Raw genomic sequence first — 15,473 nt, forward strand, 5'->3', positions numbered from 1 at the left:
GTCACAACAACGAGTTATGGCTACTGATATTTGTGTGTCAGGCTTAAGTTGCGTCTTTCTGCAATAAGCAAAACGAAGGTTTGTAGTTGTTGCCTCAATTCGGGATCGCGTATTTCCTCCGATCAATGAATGGTAGGATCTATTCCATCTGCCGAATATTTATTGGAATATTCGCGATTTATGCAAGAATTAATAATTCTGAATTAACGCATTATATAATAAATCTTTGTTACAAACATATTTATCTTCATATGATTCTACAAATAATCTATATAATTTTTTTTAAACGAGCTATAAATCAAGTTATAATCTAAATTATTTTATATTAATATAAATATATATATAAGAGATTCCACTTAAATGAACTTTTACTTTTATTTTGGAATGCAATATTTTGCACATCATATTTTTTCATATAATATCGTCAAAAATCTAAGACAGGATAGACACATTTAATTGAGTGTCCGTGTTACAAAACGGAGTAGTAACAGATCCATCAAACGTATTTTTTGCGTGATAGTTTCGTACCTTGTGTATGTACAATCGTTAGAAATTGGTCTGTTCCGATGGAAATGAAAAAAAAAAAAACATGAGCGATCGTGGGTGCATCGCTGGTATTATTGCTTCGCATTATATAATAAATCTTTGTTACAAACATATTTATCTTCATATGATTCTACAAATAATCTATATAATTTTTTTTAAACGAGCTATAAATCAAGTTATAATCTAAATTATTTTATATTAATATAAATATATATATAAGAGATTCCACTTAAATGAACTTTTACTTTTATTTTGGAATGCAATATTTTGCACATCATATTTTTTCATATAATATCGTCAAAAATCTAAGACAGGATAGACACATTTAATTGAGTGTCCGTGTTACAAAACGGAGTAGTAACAGATCCATCAAACGTATTTTTTGCGTGATAGTTTCGTACCTTGTGTATGTACAATCGTTAGAAATTGGTCTGTTCCGATGGAAATGAAAAAAAAAAAACATGAGCGATCGTGGGTGCATCGCTGGTATTATTGCTTTCTGAAGTTTCATTGTATATCCGTCAATGACCGATGATGGATCAGGCGGCTACAAATATCGCAGATTTCTGCCTAATTCTACTGAATTTATTGGGAGCGCGCTTTTTTCGTTGTGGTTTGGAAAAGTATTGTGTCTGTTGTATTGTAAAAAAGTTACCTCACATAAAAATGTGAAGCATTGCGACTAATATAGTCCGATGACGTCTGTTGCATTCAATATATGATTGTCATATGCTTCATATATTTTTTCAGTTATATAATCTTTCTCTTTTTCCTTCTCTTTCTCTGTGCGTATACCGTAATATGTAAAATATTTTAATAAAATTTTGATATTAATATTCAATTAATATTAATTCTGTTAATGCAGTTCATTTGCAATTAGTTGAAATCGAAAGTATCTTATTTGCACATATTAAAATAAAGTCTAAAGAATATGTTTTTAAAGAAGTCTAAAGAAGTGCTTAAAACTCTAAAATTATTAAGATGTGTTTCAATACTTATACTAAATTAAAATTTATCAAGAAAATGTTAATATTCAGGAAAAATTCACATTCCAGAGATGTAAAAATTCTTCTCAATTGATCCAGTCCTTATAAATTATAGCTGCATCATATATAGCAATATATTTAACAAATCGTATCTAACAATACGCATATCTGAATAAATTGTTCTAAATAATATTTAACACAGAATGAGATAAGAAAGTCACCGCTAAAGCACGTAAAAGGTATACGAGAGAAAAAAATATTAATTTTTGTCTTCAACTGTTTCTCAGTAAAAAACGATAGAAACGCATGCACGCATGCATAGCACGTATATCTAACGACGACAAAGACAACTTGTCGCTGCGGTAAGGAAAAAAAAAGTGGCATAAATCATTGGCGGGGACCCGCCGATGAATCTCGGCGTTCATCCACGTGGAAAGGGCATAATCAAATTTCACCCCGCCATGCAAGGGGCGGCGACTCTGCGGTTGTGCACACTTTCAAGGCCTTTCTGTTTGCCAAGAGGGTGGGACCTGGTCGAGGGCTATTATGGGGCTCACCCTGGGCTCTCCCGTGGATACCCCGAAGGAGTGTGGGGTGCGTTACTCCCAAAGAGTCACCCAGCCATCCGAGCATCTAGCAGCCACCAAACAATTACGCGTGACGTGACGTGACGTGACACGCCGTTCTTACACCGCAGTAAAGAGATAGGTTTTTCTACCAACAAAAAACAAATTTTATACACAAAAATCTTATTTTTCGTGAAATAAATTTTATGGAAAAAGTAATGTAAAAATGCTTACGCTTTTTTTCTCTTTAAACTTCCTCAACATATATTTTTTTATAATTTTATATAAATAATTTTTAAACATCTATATATGGCACAACAGCTTCAAAAAGAAAAACGACATTGTCTAAGTGCAAAATTATGCGCGAATATTAGCTACGGTAAAAGCAATCATGACACCATCTTTCGCTTTCGATATCGATCGGGAATCGATGCGGTTTATCTCGCCGTCCATTAATCAAAGATCCAACTTCCGCGCGAGTGAATCTTTCGTCGTTCGAAAAGAGAGAGAGAGAGCCTATGGGAGGAATAGATACCATAATAAAAGATCGTTCTGCCAGATGGCCCGTGCCTGATACCAAAAGAGAGACTCTTCCTCTCTTTCTCTCTGCTTTTCTTTCGAACGTACTCTTTCTCTTCCTTTGATCGCTCTCAGTTTTTTTCTTCAGGATGAGAGGTTGTAGGCATTTTTCACGGGTTTACATTCTATGGAGCATATGTGCCCGCGCGAACATTGATATTAGATCGTAATGCCTTTTTCTCCACGGTTGTCCACGGCCGAGAGACTAAAACTGTCTTGCATTCTGATTATATCACATATCTCTTATAGATCAGAATATAAAAAGCAACGAATCTGTTTAATCTTGTCTAATTTTTAAATGTAAAAATCAGTAGAAAATATATGTGTATCTTCACGATTCATCTCTTTCTTTAAATATTATCTCTTGCTTCTTCTCAAAGTTCTATAACAAAGTCGTGATAACAATTATATCATTTTATTTTGGCAATACAAAAAAATTGATAAGGTTTAAGCTTTAATCTATTAGCATTGATTGCATCTTGATCGATTACATAAATTTCTCTCTTTTCTGTATCTTGCATATATAATTATATAAGATATAAAAATATATAGAATGATAATCTCTGAAAAATGAAATTATAATTACACTAACTGACAATACTATATTAGTATAATATATATAAATAAAATTTCTAAATATTTTTAAATATTTATACGATTTTTTTCATTTGCTTGTATCAAATAATGCACGTGTCATTCATCTCGATACAGCTGTCCAGATTACACCGTCAGGAATCTCTAAACATTTTCTAACACATACACATATAGAAAATGACCATGTTGAATCGAGAAACCGCTTTCCGACGCTGAATGTCGGTCACTTTGACACGATTGTGAATTAGCACATTTGCCGGCTTTATACTCGGACAACCCTTTCGATGGATGGTAGAAAAATGCCGTGCAAATTTAGTCGCGAGATATTTCTTTTTAGAGTTTTTCGCAGGTCTTTTGATTCCGCTAAGATTATCCGTTTCCTAATTTTATTCACACGATGGACTGTATCGAGTATTTATAATTTCTATTAAATAAAAACCCGTAATATATAAAAAGACAAAACATTAGTTTATAGTTATTATAGTTTAGATAATAGTAATATCGTTAACAGTTCTGAATGATTTTATAGATTATGTTTACAATGGAAAAGAGAAAATTATAGTAGCCATATTTTCTTTATATACTTTTATTCAGAATATTCGCGGTCTTCCCGATCAATCAATACACAAATCGATGTCCGCAGAGGTATATCAAGATGTGCTAAATGGAAACGGATTGAGACGTGTCTTGCGGATTATTTCGAGATCTATTTCCAGAAACGTTCACGGCAAATTGCCGAATTCGTCACACGACGACCCTTCGCCACCCTTAATCCTATAGTTCCGTACTCTGCGTATACGCAATACGCGTATACGTCGTTTAGCGTTTAGTGGTTCATGGAGAAGCCCATGACGAATTTATGGAATCCTCTCCTAGGCTTTTCCAGCGATATACCTGGCACCTTGACAGTCGTTATTCTAAACGTAACATAGCGTTGCTAAATGTCTTCACGCACTACCTAATACACATGAGACCTAATAGAACCTAAACTTCTATTTATTAAATCTTTATATTACGATATTTAAATTGAAACTACAGTTGTGTTCAACAAATATTATAAACATTATTACAAAACATAGAATATTATTTCTATGAAAAGCGAAGTTCCAGAAGATATTTTTACAAACAATTGTATAATAAATTATTAATGAATTATCGAATAAATGTCTCTTCATATTTTGAATAATCATATATTCATCACTATTACATATTAACTTATAACTTATATTTATCACTTTTATTTTTTAACAATTATATAGCAATATCTCATGGTAAAAGAATCAACGAATATTTTGAACGCCTCATAGACGAATATTTCCCTTCGTCTCATTTTTTATTTGTTGATCGCGATGTAAAAAAAATCAAATATAAGAGAGAGAGAGAGAGAGAGAGAACAAGTATCAAATATATCAAGTAAATCAAATATATACCTGAACATGTATAATTAATAATTAGGAAAATTTCTATTATATTCACATTTATATAATAAACGATATGTCGCATCTCACATATCTAATCTATGCAGCAAATTTTACAAGAAAAGAAAACTCGCGCTCGTTCATCGGGGCTTTTCGATTCTTTCGAAACGACCGACAACAATCGGATTACGCCCGTGTTCGACTTAAGCCCGTCGAGCGAAAGTCAAGAGCTTACAACGGGGTTACACGAGCCTGCGGCTGCAAAATGATGCGTCCCGACACAAAACGATCGGATTTGTGTCTCGGACGACACAAAACCAGGGCGACGAAGTGCCGCCGTGTATGCCCGTGGCGGCATGGCGCATCGTTTCGGCTTCCCCTTTTTCCACGAGTAAATTTGACGTTGGCCAAATAAACACATTGAGGCCGGCTACGTTTGAAGTGGTCCCCGTTGACAGTGGGCGACCCGTGAACATCGGCGCGATTGTTCCGCAGCGGGTCGTCGGCACCTTTTGGATCTCGGGGGCGGTTCTCCTTCCTCCCAGATGCCCCTTCCGTACTGCTGCCGGTATAACTTCTGGACGTTCCTTTCCTTGTAAAAATCAGGATCATTCTGCGCGCGTTTCACCAAAGTACACCGCGGCATCTCAAAGGATGCTATTATCGCCATTCGTTCGCTCATTCATTCGTTCATTCACTCGCGGTCATACCTCTCTTCACGATCTCGAGTCTATCACCCGCACTTTGTCATTCCTGCAGATACTTGCGAAAAATAAAATCAATAGAATTCAAACATGAATATAAATAATCAGAGATCGCTTTAAAAATATTCGAATTCATATCTTTTCTATTGTTTTCAACAGAAAAGATTCTAAATTAAATAGAAATTATGATTTAATTTTTCTTTTTTAGAATAAGACCAAAAAATGTATATCTCTGTTTATTGGGCGGTTCCGTCATTAATTTTATTTATTCTATTAATATTATTATGCTTATTCTATTGAACAAATTAGAATATTATCCATTTAATCTTCCTCTCTTGAAAGAGACGCTACATTAAAATTAAAGAAGATAATCTGAAATTCAAGATTTAATTTTAATTTCTGATTACAAAGATTGCGAGTTCAATTTCATATAGAATGGGAGTCTTGAAAATATATCTATTTATATGCAGCATCGTATTTTATTGTAATATCATAAATCGATATTATCGTGTATGTGTGTTAAGTATGTACATATGTGTATATAATACGATATTTATTATTTATTTACAGATAATTTTTGTGTGTCTCCTATTATTTTAAGTACAAAATTCGTTTTTCCATTCTTGAATCATAAAAAAGGACAGAGCAAAAGATATTTAATAAATCCAAAAAAGTTGACAATATAAATACCAAACTTCAAAATGTGCGATACACATATCCAAGACCAGCGATATAAATTTCGACAATAAAAAAATTCTCGCTCATTTGATATTTTCAACAACTATGTTTACGAAAATATTGACAGGGACATGTACATTATAGGAAAACATATATTGATAGAAATATGTATATTATGGGAAAATTTTTATTTCTTTGTTTATAACTTGAATAGAATAAATTACACACACACGTGTGCGCACGCATGCAATAGTCAAATTTTCTATATTTTTATATAATATACACATATAATAAAAAATACCAGTATAACTATAAGAAACTGTGGATAATTACAATATGTGTCTTCATATAATGTGTTTATATAATGCATAAATTTTATATATACAGAAACGTAGATGTTTCCATACTACCCATATATTTTTTTTGACATAAATAAATCATTGATGGATTTCATTTTTATAATTATATAAAAAAGATAAAATTCTATAAAAACTAAAAAAATTTATCCATCATGTTAATTAATCATAATTTATCAGAACAAAACTCAAAAAATTTATGACTATGAATATTTCTGCATTTATATCTTAAAAAAATAAGAGACACTATATATATTTATATACGAGCTTTTTGTTATCATATATGAAACGCGCGAATATAAACTAATTAATGTAATCTAATTTTAAAAAGTTTTGTGAACATAAAACTTTTATTATCATTGCATCAATAGCATATTATCATTGCATCAATAGCATATTATTAGATAGTGTAAGTATTGGCTATTTATGAATAGATAATACTTAAATATTGTATTTTACATACATGAGTTCTTTAAAAAATAATTACATAGAATATACCCATAATAAAATAATCGAAATAAAAATGTATTACCACTTATAAATCTTATGAGTCAGAGTGCGTTTTTAAGTGTATTTTTAAAGTAGTTTTGTTGATAAAGGCTTTCGAGCAAATTGGACAGGGATGTGCGCGCGCCAGGTGCTGTTTCAAATGTTCGCTAAATGCCAAACTACTCTTGAAAAATTTTTTACAGATGTTACATTTGAGATCTTCCTCAGTGTCCAAATGAGTCCTTGTATGTGAATCAACTTCCCCAACATTATCGAATTCTTTAGAGCATACCCGACAGCTGAACTTCACCGCTTGGAGAATACCTATTTGACTTCCAGTTAAATTCGGTACCGGGATTATCTTGTTGGTCTCCTTAATGTTACAATTTAAACCTTCTTTCTTTCCATGAGAACTTATATGATTCCTGTAATATTTTTAAATTATGCTAGAGTACATAAAGCAATATATGTGTTATGTATTATTTTATGTAATAAAATCTAAAATTCTATATTTTCTATTATAAAATTTATAATAGAAAAAGATGAGGTTGATAACTTGTGTTATATAAGTATATTTTATGTAGTTATAAATACACAAACAAACATAATTTTCTAAGAACAGACTCTCTCTCTCTCTCTCTCTCTCTCTCTCTTATAATTTAAAAAAATTATAAATATTATTCACATATAAGAATAGTTTACCTGTATGCTTGATCGCTTTTAAAGCTAATATTACAATTCATACATCGATAATCATTTTGTTGAGAGATTATCGTGGCTACAGAAGGCGAGACTTGAAGAAGAGACTTCTGTAGTTTTATCTTAGGATGCTCCAAACAATGCTGCTTAACGCTTTCTTTTAATTCAAATGTCTTTTTACACTCGTGACATTTGTATGGACATAATGGATCGGTAGTAACATGTAATCTTACATGTTTGTCGTAACCTGTTTGAGAACTACATTCTGTGTCACAGATGTCACATGTAAAATGTTTTCTAATGTGCAGATATAATGCTTGTGGATTAGGGAATTTCTTGCTACATATGGTACAAGAGTAGCTTTTGATTTCCTCTTTCTTTGTAATATAATATTTATTACATAGTTCACATTGAAATGCTAATCTTGAATTATACACACATCTTCTTAGTTTGCAACTACCCGGAACACAGGGTTTCTTAATAAATAATGGCCGAAGCTTGTTTTTGTCTTGTTCGCTTATTACTTTTGTGTCATTATTAAGCATTATCAAAGGCATTATCTTTTTGCACTTTGGGCCTGGTTTACCTCGTATCTTATCGATTTGTATCATCAAACGATATGTCTTTGTATTTGTTTGAAGATTCTCGTGCAATACAGAACTTGATGTGGCAGAACCATTTATAGTTACCGTTTCATCAATTGATACATTTGTTTTATTTCCACTAGTTGTATCTTCAGCCTGCAATATAATACGTAGGTATAAATGTAAATGCCTATAAATAATAATTCATTAATATTTTGTAAACATATATTAGCAACATATTAAAAAACTAGATTTACATTATCTTGCATGAATGGACTCTGTGGTGGTGTCACTAAAGTATGTGAATGTTCATCTAACTTTTTCTGTTTCAATGATTCTTTTTGTAATATATTTTCAACTTTATTCAGTTTCCTTGGAGGTTCTAGAAGGAGATAATAAATAATTTTTCAATGTATTTGTATATAAACCCTTATTGCCAAAAATTATTATTATAAATTAAAATGTTAAAAGAATTAATAATTATCTAACACAAGCAAAATTAAAGATATATTTGTAGATATGATTGTTAGTCCTAAGTATATATAGTTTTTGAGTTGTCATCAAATTACTTGTTAAAACATCTTCATAAATGTAGGATGTAACTTTCTATATAGGCTTATACAAACCTTCTATTCTACCGAATAGGGTAGGAACAGAGTTTGACTTCAAATCTCTCGATGCTGTAAAATTAATTCTTTCAAAATGTAACTCGCAGAGATGCAAAGGTTTCTGGTCGTTGATAATACCCGATGCCAAATTGCAATTGTGAAGCCATTGATTCTTTCTTCTGAAATTCAGTGTACAAGTTAATAATTTGACTCTCCACAATAATTAATCATCTACTCAAGAAATATACTTACAGATCATCGTCTGGGAAAGGAAAAAACAATATCAGATTGCCGTCTATCCTCGTAGTCTGTGTCGAGGGACAGCCGTTGGCTGCGCAAGTTATCATTGTACCTCGACCAAGATCCTCATGGACTATCGGACGACAGTACGATACTAGCTCATTACCTTTTGGGACACTATTGTATAAATAGCATGTAACCTAAAAACAAAACTTGAATCTCGCCGCAATTGACGCGCAAAAACAAAATCTATGAGCACTATAGATAGGAAACTATACTATAGAGGTATAAGCGCGTTACATGCGTTTACGAAGAAAGATTAGAAATGTATCTCCAAGAAATAACTGGATAATGTAAGATAAGTACGCAAAAGTAAATACGCCATGTTGAATATCCAACAGAACATGCTGGAGCATTAACCAATCATATCTCATTCGATATATATCGAAAGACAGAAAGGACGTAGCCAATCAATCTTGCTATTTCTCGTAGCCGTAGCCTGCTTTAGCATTAGCGCACTCAAAAAATGTCAAAGAAGGAATTTTATAACACTTTATTTAAGATTATTTTTTTATAGGCCAAGACAAATATGGTCCATTCTAACGATAAGACAAAAAACTCCGAGAAAGGAGAAGATTTTTCTTACTTCCTCTGTGAACGGAGATCGAAGAATTTCGATTCTCGACTGGACAAAGCGCTTGTCGAGATTCGACTCCGACTTCCGACAGGAAGATCGATTCGAACAGCTGATATAAGTGTGTTCGATCGGAATTGTCTCGTAGTCGTGCGTGATACCCGTAGCGTACGCTGGTCGTTTATAAAGCTACGGGGTCTTTTGAACCTCGTTAAATTTCGATGTGTCGGAGATCTGATCACCGCGAGATGATTGTTTTATACGAAAGTTTCAAAGCAGGCGCGATCGCGATTTCGAATACTAGTAGATTTATCATGTTTAATAATCGCTAGTTTACGTCAGTTTTATATAAATGTCTATATAATAAGTTTGAGAAGTTTATCAGTGTGATTGAAAATTGATCTCACAAATTGCGCTTTCGCATAATCGTTGGCGTGATAGTACAATTTCTCAATAATCGATTGATATTTATAAAATTGTAACATTAACGAGTTGCTCGTGCGTGTATATAACGAATCTGAATTGTAAATAAGAAGTTTTTAATCCAATTTTCCGTCTGTCTTAATTACGTTCTCTCTTTAATTAATGGTTCCCGCGCGCAACAAAATGTTTCTCGTTTGCGTGACCGTGGGACTCGTCTTTTTGGCATCGAAGTATCGCAATAACGTGCTTCGTAGCGTCAAACATTTATATAAAAATATAAAAAATCGAGATAAAAATCGGAACGATGATAGCTGTAAAGATAAATCCGAGGAAGATGCAGATAATAAAGATAATAAAGATTTAAATAATAATGAGAATAACGGTGACAACAAAGAAATTAAGCTTATATTAGACAAGATTATTCTGGCAGACTCTCCGGAGAAATGCGATTACGCCGTACAACGTATTCGCTGGTAAGAATATAACGAAATTATCATATTATCATATAAAAAAATAAGCATATCTTGCTCGTGTATAATATTCTAAAATATCGTACGAACGTTAAATGTTAGAACGAATATACGTTATTATCTCTTGTGACTTTCCATAATATCGAAACGGACGTTTTCATAATTTTTGTTTACATTTTTTTTTTTTTTTTTAAAGAGGTTTTTTTAAAACCAATCTTGATTTCACAGGGTGTGGATAAAGAGGAATGAGAAATGGTTCGACAATTTCGGTGGCACAACAAATGAGAAGGAGGAATTGCATAGCTTCTTCGGCACTGCTAAATCGCGAGTCTACGTTGCAGGTAACGTGTAAAAATTGTATAAACTTTTTAATGTTCAATCAAATATATTTCTATGATTTGCGATAAATTGTCATAAAGATTTTGTAATATCTGACATAATTAATGCATCTTTGTTGTGTTTGTTCATTTATAATTGATTTATTCTTCTAATTTAGATATCATTATACTTCAGATCTCTTTAGCAATCCTAAATATTTCGAGAATATGATATTTCGCGAGACGATGACATTATAATCAGCGTATTTGCAACGTATGTATTTTAATTAATTTAATTATAAACGGACGTTTTCATAATTTTTGTTTACATTTTTTTTTTTTTGAGAAGAGTATTATTGAATACCAAAGTGTTGTGTATAAGAAAGGCAGCGTGTCCTTGAAATTCTCGCAGAAAGATCTAGAATACTTGCAAATATTATAATACTTGGGAAGTTAAATCGTCGCAAAATATTATATGAAAGAGAATTTATTTATATATATATTCTATGTGATTTATATGAATTTTATTTTCTCATAATTAAACGAATTTTATTATGATTGATTAAAAATGAATTTTCATTTTTTCTCAGTTTTTCTTTCTTATAAATTTACATTGAAATTTTTCTCTATATTGCTTGTTTTTAAAAGTCTTTTACAAAATATATTTTTCAAGTAGAAATGTGTCATTTATGATTCTTTATCTTATTATAATAAAATTATTAACTAATTGCATAATACTTCTTTTTGATAGTAATCTGTCTGATGGCGTACTTGGTTTTGATTGCGAATGGGTCAAAGAAGGACCAGTTTCTCTATTACAATTGGCTACTTTTAATGGAGTAGTAGCTCTATTTCGCATCGGAAAGATCGGATATATTCCACTTAAGCTTAAGGTAAATTTTGCAAAATATACACAACTATTATCCAAATGCATATAGCAAAATTAATTTCTAATAATATTTGTCGTATTTGTCTACAGGAACTATTAGCTAGTAAGCACATCCTAAAAGTTGGAGTTGCTTCCTTCGAAGATGGACAAAAGATAGTGAAGGATTATGGATGTAGAGTTAATGGAACTCTTGATTTACGAACTTTAGCTGAAAACTTCCATTTGCCAAGTCGAAAGAGTTTAGCTGCTATGTGTTTAGAATATCTTAACATTGAGATGGACAAAATAGTAGAAGTGAGGTGCGGTGACTGGGACGCTAGCACCCTATCAGACGAACAAGTGGCATATGCTGCTTGTGATGCACTTGCATCCGTTATCATTTATCGCAAAGTAAGGAAATTTATTAAAAACAATATTTTTTTACATGTATAATTACTATAATGAATTAGACTCTTCACATTTGAATCTTGTTGTAGATAATGCAAAAAGAGAGAAAAAAGTATTCATTCTGGCAGAGAGTAGGGACTTATTTGTATAATATATTGAGCAATGATGTAAATGTACGGATTCATGGCGTGCCTGCTAATACAGTTGATACGAGGTATGAAAATTTATGAATTTTTTTCATATAAATTATATATATGTATATTCACGGAGAATACATAAATATATATCTGTTTAAGGTTCAAAGCTCAGCGATCACCAAGTGTAGATAGTACTACTAGCAATAATAATACTAAGAAAAAATCACCAGCATTAGATAAAGATGATAGTAACGAACATAAGAATACGATTCCTACAAGGATCAAACCATTATATCATAATTGTTATTTACAAGCGCCTGATGGAGATATATTGTGTACATGTGACCGCAAAAAGGCGGAATGGTATATTACGAAACAATTGGGAGAACTTGTGGAGACAGAACCATATACAGTAAGATTAAATTTTGAGCCATCTGGTCGAGCATTAGGAGAAGTTGGGCAGTATTATACGCAAGTAAAGATTAATCAATGTGTAGTCTGTGGGTGCACAGAAAAATTTATTAGGAAGAACGTCGTGCCGCGAGAGTACCGAAAATATTTCCCATGTAAGCATCATTTTTTTTCAATACATTGTGCAATGATATAAGTATGATTGAAAATAGCAAAAGTGACATAGAATGATTGATGATGAGAACAAGTATTATGCAATAATAACTATGATAATATAGTACACATATAAACATAAAAATATATATAGTTCTTTCTGTATATATAAAATATTGTATAAAATACTGGATATTCTTTTTAGTGGTAATGAAGGCACATCAATCTCACGATGTGTTACTATTGTGCCCATCTTGCCACGAAATCAGCAATAATCATGATCTGCAGCTCAGAAGAAAGTTAGCAGACATGTGTGATGCACCACTGATTGGGCCGATGTCGCATGTACGGGATAAATACATGCACAACTATCAGAAATTACATTCCGCTGTTAAGGCCTTGAAGGAAAGAATATTGTTACCTCCGCGACGACGAGAAGAGCTTGAGAAATACATACTAGAACATACAGGACAACAAAAGGTTACGCCAGATCTGCTTAATGCCCTGAGCGAGCAATTGAAGAATGCATTGATGCAACCAGTTTCTAATCAGTACAAATGCCAGCCACATGGCTTGAAGGTAATTATTTCAATATTATTTAGACATGTAGCCATGACATTTTCATACTGTCTAATTTTTCTATGATAGGTTGTACAATATTTTCAAAAGAAAGAAGGTGGACTCGTTGAATTGGAACGTATGTGGAGAGAACATTTTCTTAACAGAATGGAACCAAAATACTTGCCAAGTTTATGGTCTGTACGCCACAATCAAGAGCGATTGATCATACGCCAGGCACAGAATAGAATTGAACCGCAGGATGCGAAAGTAGCTGGATTAACGAAATAGCGCTATAATTTGAAAATTAGCTAAAAAAGAAGTTTCGTAAAAGAGCGAGAACTTGACAAACTTTTATACAAACCAATATATCTCCTGAATATACGTACATATATACATGGATACTTTATCTCTCTTATTTATATTTACACCCCACACAGTATGATGCAATAGTTCCTAATTCATAAATCATATTTTTCGATCCACAGAAAGAGTAACATTTTTGTATCTACAAAGGTTTTTATCATTGAATGCATTAAAGAATATACACAAATTATAAATTTAAAATGTCTGGGTTGCTGTCTCTATAATGGTATATCATATATTTAGAAATACGTATCAAATAAAAGAAATAACTATATCATGTTGAGAGAAACTATACCAATTAATAGATCAGAATCTACTATTTATTATTAATTATGATATTTTATGTACAAGAGTTTCTAGAATTAAAATAAGTAAATTTAGACTAGAAGTAAATCTCATGGCTGCTTGGAAGCTTCTTGACCGCTCGTCGAGTCTGTTCGTGGCGGAGATCCCGTTTTTTCAAATTATAAATTTAAAATGTCTGGGTTGCTGTCTCTATAATGGTATATCATATATTTAGAAATACATATGCAAATAAAAGAAATAACTATATCATGTTGAGAGAAACTATACCAATTAATAGATCAGAATCTACTATTTATTATTAATTATGATATTTTATGTACAAGAGTTTCTAGAATTAAAATAAGTAAATTTAGACTAGAAGAGTGAATCTCATGGCTGCTTGGAAGCTTCTTGACCGCTCGTCGAGTCTGTTCGTGGCGGAGATCCCGTTTTTTCCTGGTTCCTCAGTTCCTCGTCTATGCGTTCCTTAGCGCGCACGATCTTTGACTGCAGATAGAACGAACCGCCCTTCGTTCTGTCATTAGCTTCCATGAGATACTTATAGTTTCGCTCGATCAGCTCCGTCTGATCAAGACGCTCCGCGTTAAGGATACGGAGCGCCTCGTCCAACGAAAGTCCTGTCCTGGTGTTGATGGCGGCGTGTTGCGCTCCCTGTCTCCCGCCACCGGCTCGTCGCGCCGCTTCCTGACTCGCCGCGATCTCCTGACGCAAAGCGCGCGCGAATGCCTTGCCGACGACCTGGGTGCCCATCACAATGATCTGTATCAGGTACTTCGCCATAGTTTAACCTCCCTCTGCCACTACAAACGCGCGGATGATGCGAAGTGTCACGCTGTCGGCGATGATTCCCTTTCACGTTCCTGACCGGCTGGCTGATACCAGCGCTTCAAGTCTACGTCTGTCTGCGCGGGTCTGTACTCTCGCCCGAACATTAGCGGTACGACGTCTCGTCTATCACGGGGAAATCTAACCTTAACCGCTGCGAGCCGCAATCGTAACTCGCGCCATGCTTGCGAAACATATCACAAGCCAAGTTCACACGTGTACGCTATTCTCTATTCTCTGCTAGAGTAGTAGGGAGTCTATTTTTTATAGCTGAACTGGCTGCACTAGTTTAGAGTTTATCTTTTTCTGTTTACATTGGAAGAAGAAAGATAAGCTTTGAACTAGTGCAGCCAATTCAGCTAAAGAGAACAGATAGCAAACCTGAGTACTTTTTTTTTTTTTTTTTTACTTACTCGACCAATTTGAAAATGTGTTTTTCTGAATATTCTTCTTTCCTCTTTCTTTTTATAATAGATAGAAAAATTAGATTAGATACCAATAGATACGAAAATTGAAAATTTAATTGAGGAAATTAAGTTATTTCTTAAAT

General features: G+C 33.0%; 3 protein-coding genes across 4 annotated transcripts; 1 reads left to right on the forward strand and 2 right to left on the reverse strand.

Moving 5' to 3' along the window:
- Positions 1-5,856: 5,856 nt before the first annotated feature.
- LOC115243095 (PR domain zinc finger protein 5-like) lies at positions 5,857-9,463 on the reverse strand. The gene is made up of 5 exons (XM_029819780.1): positions 9,060-9,463; positions 8,826-8,986; positions 8,457-8,581; positions 7,619-8,355; positions 5,857-7,341 (listed from the first exon to the last, which is right to left on the reverse strand). The coding sequence occupies exons 1-5, from the start codon at positions 9,152-9,154 to the stop codon at positions 6,972-6,974; spliced, it is 1,488 nt and encodes a 495-aa protein (XP_029675640.1). The 5' UTR covers positions 9,155-9,463; the 3' UTR covers positions 5,857-6,971.
- A 368-nt stretch (positions 9,464-9,831) lies between these two features.
- On the forward strand, positions 9,832-13,830 carry LOC115243088 (exonuclease 3'-5' domain-containing protein 2). The gene is made up of 7 exons (XM_029819767.1): positions 9,832-10,577; positions 11,643-11,784; positions 11,871-12,170; positions 12,257-12,381; positions 12,464-12,870; positions 13,074-13,447; positions 13,517-13,830. Exons 1-7 carry the CDS (start codon positions 10,267-10,269, stop codon positions 13,715-13,717), a joined length of 1,860 nt encoding a protein of 619 aa, XP_029675627.1. The 5' UTR covers positions 9,832-10,266; the 3' UTR covers positions 13,718-13,830.
- A 42-nt stretch (positions 13,831-13,872) lies between these two features.
- LOC115243089 (mitochondrial import inner membrane translocase subunit TIM16) lies at positions 13,873-15,217 on the reverse strand. 2 transcript variants are annotated; one of them, XM_029819768.1, is made up of 2 exons: positions 14,467-15,214; positions 13,873-14,186 (listed from the first exon to the last, which is right to left on the reverse strand). In XM_029819768.1, exon 1 carries the CDS (start codon positions 14,876-14,878, stop codon positions 14,468-14,470), a length of 411 nt encoding a protein of 136 aa, XP_029675628.1. In that variant the 5' UTR covers positions 14,879-15,214; the 3' UTR covers positions 13,873-14,186; position 14,467. The 2 variants fall into 2 exon arrangements, with proteins under 2 accessions (XP_029675628.1, XP_029675629.1); XM_029819769.1 differs by having other exon boundaries at positions 14,095-14,240; positions 14,521-15,217.
- Between the last annotated feature and the right edge of the window lie 256 nt (positions 15,218-15,473).

This window comes from Formica exsecta, unplaced genomic scaffold (assembly GCF_003651465.1).
Source record: "Formica exsecta isolate Colony F162 unplaced genomic scaffold, ASM365146v1 scaffold69, whole genome shotgun sequence".
In the NCBI taxonomy this organism is placed as follows: Eukaryota; Metazoa; Arthropoda; class Insecta; order Hymenoptera; family Formicidae; genus Formica; species Formica exsecta.

Coding starts and splice junctions, on each gene's coding strand:
- LOC115243089 (XM_029819768.1), bottom strand. CDS start 14,878: ATGGCGAAGTACCTGATACAGATCATTGTGATGGGCACCCAGGTCGTC.
- LOC115243088 (XM_029819767.1), top strand. CDS start 10,267: ATGGTTCCCGCGCGCAACAAAATGTTTCTCGTTTGCGTGACCGTGGGA. Junction 12,382..12,463: donor GCTAATACAGTTGATACGAG/GTATGAAAATTT, acceptor TATCTGTTTAAG/GTTCAAAGCTCAGCGATCAC. Junction 13,448..13,516: donor GCCAGCCACATGGCTTGAAG/GTAATTATTTCA, acceptor TTTCTATGATAG/GTTGTACAATATTTTCAAAA.
- LOC115243095 (XM_029819780.1), bottom strand. CDS start 9,154: ATGATAACTTGCGCAGCCAACGGCTGTCCCTCGACACAGACTACGAGG. Junction 8,987..9,059: donor CCTTTCCCAGACGATGATCT/GTAAGTATATTT, acceptor ACTGAATTTCAG/AAGAAAGAATCAATGGCTTC. Junction 8,582..8,825: donor CCTATTCGGTAGAATAGAAG/GTTTGTATAAGC, acceptor ATCTCCTTCTAG/AACCTCCAAGGAAACTGAAT.